General features: G+C 67.5%; 1 protein-coding gene across 1 annotated transcript; it reads right to left on the reverse strand.

Annotated features, from left to right (window-relative positions):
• Positions 1 to 5: 5 nt before the first annotated feature.
• On the reverse strand, positions 6 to 2,562 carry LOC107134914 (protein jagged-2-like; the record flags this gene model as incomplete). The annotated part of the gene is made up of 9 exons (XM_015476911.2): positions 6 to 175; positions 723 to 808; positions 882 to 909; positions 1,284 to 1,400; positions 1,492 to 1,605; positions 1,683 to 1,796; positions 1,930 to 2,043; positions 2,110 to 2,262; positions 2,349 to 2,562. Coding segments are annotated over 9 exons (1,110 nt in total), but the record flags the coding sequence as incomplete, so codon positions are not given.
• Positions 2,563 to 2,963: the final 401 nt, after the last annotated feature.

Consider the following 2,963-nt stretch of genomic DNA (forward strand, 5'->3'; position numbering starts at 1 on the left):
AGCAGGGTCGCAGGGGGTCTCTGGGCCCAGCCCTGCCCAGCACCACCCCCACCAAGCCTACCTTCCTGGCATCGGGGGCCAGCTCGGCCAGGTGGGCAGCTGCAGCGATACCCATCGATCTCATCCACACACGTGGCCCCGTAGGCACAGGGTGAGGACTGGCACTCATCGATGTCTGCAAGAAAGTGGCTGACACTCAGGGGCAACAGGCTGGCACCAGAGCAGGGCCTGGGACCTGGGCAGGGTCCCCATGGGAACAGCCCTGGGCCTGCCAGGCTCCCTCAGCAGGGCCACCTGCCCACAGCAGCCTAAGCTGGGATAGTGGCTGCCACTGTCACTCGCCAGCCTGAGGCATTCCCACCCCCACAGCCCTCCATCTGCCTCTGGGACGGGGATGCACAGGGGTCTCCAGGCACCAGGCCTTCCTAGGACACTCCACTGCCAGGGTAGACCCGGTGGACAATGGCCCTGGGCCACAGCTAAGAGGCTATGCTGTGCCCTGATGGCCCCCTGCCTCCCCTCATGACCCTCAATTGGTCCAGGGCAGGGCCACCACTTGTCACTGGAGGGCATGCCCTAGGACACAACAAGACACACAGTTGGTGCAGGAGAAGCAAGACGTGGATGTCTGGGTCCCCAATCTTGACACCCAGGCTGGCTGGAGGGGCCCCCAAGGTGGCAGCTCACACCCAGCGCCCACCCAGCTCGTCTAGGCTGCTCACTGATGCGGCAGTCAGGGCCTGCGAAGCCAGGTGCACACTCGCAGCGGAACCAGTTGACCCCGTCCACACAGAGGCCACCATTGTAGCTGCAGGGAGAGGGTGGGCATCAGGGTGTCCCTCCCTCAAAGCCTCCACCCCACCTCTGGGGCTGCCACTCACCAGGGCAGAGGGTTGCAGTCATTGGTGTCTGGATTTGAGGGAAGAGAGAAGACCATTGGTCCAGTGGCCACCTGCCCAGCACACCTCCACGCCAGACCTGGGTGCCCAGGCTCATGGGCAGACAGATACTGTCCACACCAGCCCCCCCAGGCTGTGGGGCAGGAGAGCGGTGGAGGAGTCAAGAGTCCGGGAAGGGTCGCCAAGGAGGTGGATAAGGGGCCTGTGAGCAGGAGCCCTAAGCTGCAGGGGGAGGGCTTGGGCAGGGGTGAACTTCTGGCGGAAGGGTGGGTGTGGGCGGGTGGTGGGAGGAGGAGGTCTGGGATAGGAGACTGATGGAGAGATGTGGACCGCCCCCCACACTGGACAGGCAAGTGGTCCCTCACAGCCCGCTCCCCAGCTCACTGTGCGTGCAGGTGCGGCCTTCCCAGCCCTCCCGGCAGATGCAGGAGAAGGAGTCCCCGCTGCCCACGCAGGTGCCCCCGTTCAGGCACGGGTTGGGCAAACAGCTGCTATTCTCAGCTGTGGGAGGGAGGCACGGTCGGCTCAGACCCCAGCCCAGGTGGGGCAGCAGGGACTGGGCGGCTGTGTGCAGCGGGTGGGGGCTCCTTACCAATGGTGCAGGTGCTGCCCTTCCAGCCCGGGGGACAGGCGCAGCGGAAGGTGTCTCCGCTGTCGTAGCAGGTGCCGCCGTTGCTGCAGGTGTAGGCGTCACACTGGAACTCGCCTGCGGGCACACGGCGGCTCAGCAGGCAGGCCCGGCCAGGGCAGGGTCCCGGCGGGCAGCTGCAGCCGCGCACTCACGCGAGTGGCAGGTCTTGCCCTTCCAGCCGCCATCGCAGGCGCAGTAGAAGTCGTTGACAAGGTCGTGGCAGCGGCCGCGGCTGTGGCAGGGGTCGGGGAGGCAGTCGTTGGAATCTGGGGGCGAGGACGCCGGGTCAGCGGGAGCACCGGCGGGGTGGAGGGGCCAAGGACCCCAGCCCACCTGCCTGGAGGGGCGCAGGCTTGCGGGGGGCGGAGTCAGGCCCTGGAGGGGCGGGACCGCACTCACTGGTGTCGCACAGCTCGCCCTCCCAGCCGCTGGGGCAGAAGCAGCGGAAGGCGTCCACCTCGTCGATGCAGGTGCCCCCATTGCGGCAGGGCTGACCCAGGCAGTCGTCAATGTCTGTGGGAGAGGGCCCGTGAGTCCCAGCGGCCGGCCTTCCCACCCCCTGCCCCTGCAGGTACTCACTCTCATGGCAGTAGGTGCCGGTGAAGCCGCTGTCGCAGACACAGGAGAAGTTCCCCCCGGGCTGGCTGACACAGTGCCCGTGGGGGCCACACACACCGGAGGGCCTCGAGCCAGGCACCCGGGACCCTGCCTCCAAACCGCAGCCATCGATTACTGTGGCAGAGGGACAGCAGTCAGGCCAGCGGTGCCTGGGCTTGCCCCACCCTGACCCCACTGGGCCTGAGGGCTGCGCCCTGCACCTCTGCAGCCTCCACCAGGGCAGGGCGCCCTGGGCACCGAGCAGTTCTTGCCGCCAAAGTCCTCAGGGCAGGCGCAGTAGTAGTCGCCCTCCAGGTTGTAGCAGCGGGCACCATTCAGGCAGGGGCTTGGCTGGCAAAGGTCCACGTCCACCTGTGGCCCAGGTGGAGCATGTGTGAGAGCCCAGCCCAGACGGGGGCACCACCAGGCCTGTGTTCACCTGAAGGCAGATCCCTGGGGAGCCCCAAGGCCAGGCCACTGCTCCACCTAAATGACCAGCCCCAGGCCAGGCAGTGCCAGCCAGAGCCTGGAGGGAGGCCTGCCTGCTTGAGACCACACTGGCCGTCAGCTGGACGGAAACACCTGTGGGTCCCAGGGCCCTCCCAGCCCCTCGCCTCCACAGCCCGAGCTTCCTCTGCCTCCCACAGCAGCATCCGGCCTCAGCTCCTCCTGCTGGCAGGAGGGCTAGCTCCCGACCCCACATGCCAGGCGCCCTCAGCCAACACTGCAGGTCCTCCCCGGGTCACTCCATGCTCACAGACCCGAAGCCAGGCCTTTGTTGGGCAGAAGGCCAGAGCAGAGGCCAGTGTGGCCAGGGCCGAGGCGGGGGGGGGGGC

The sequence above is a fragment of the Marmota marmota genome, unplaced genomic scaffold (assembly GCF_001458135.2).
Source record: "Marmota marmota marmota unplaced genomic scaffold, marMar, whole genome shotgun sequence".
NCBI classification, from domain to species: Eukaryota; Metazoa; Chordata; class Mammalia; order Rodentia; family Sciuridae; genus Marmota; species Marmota marmota.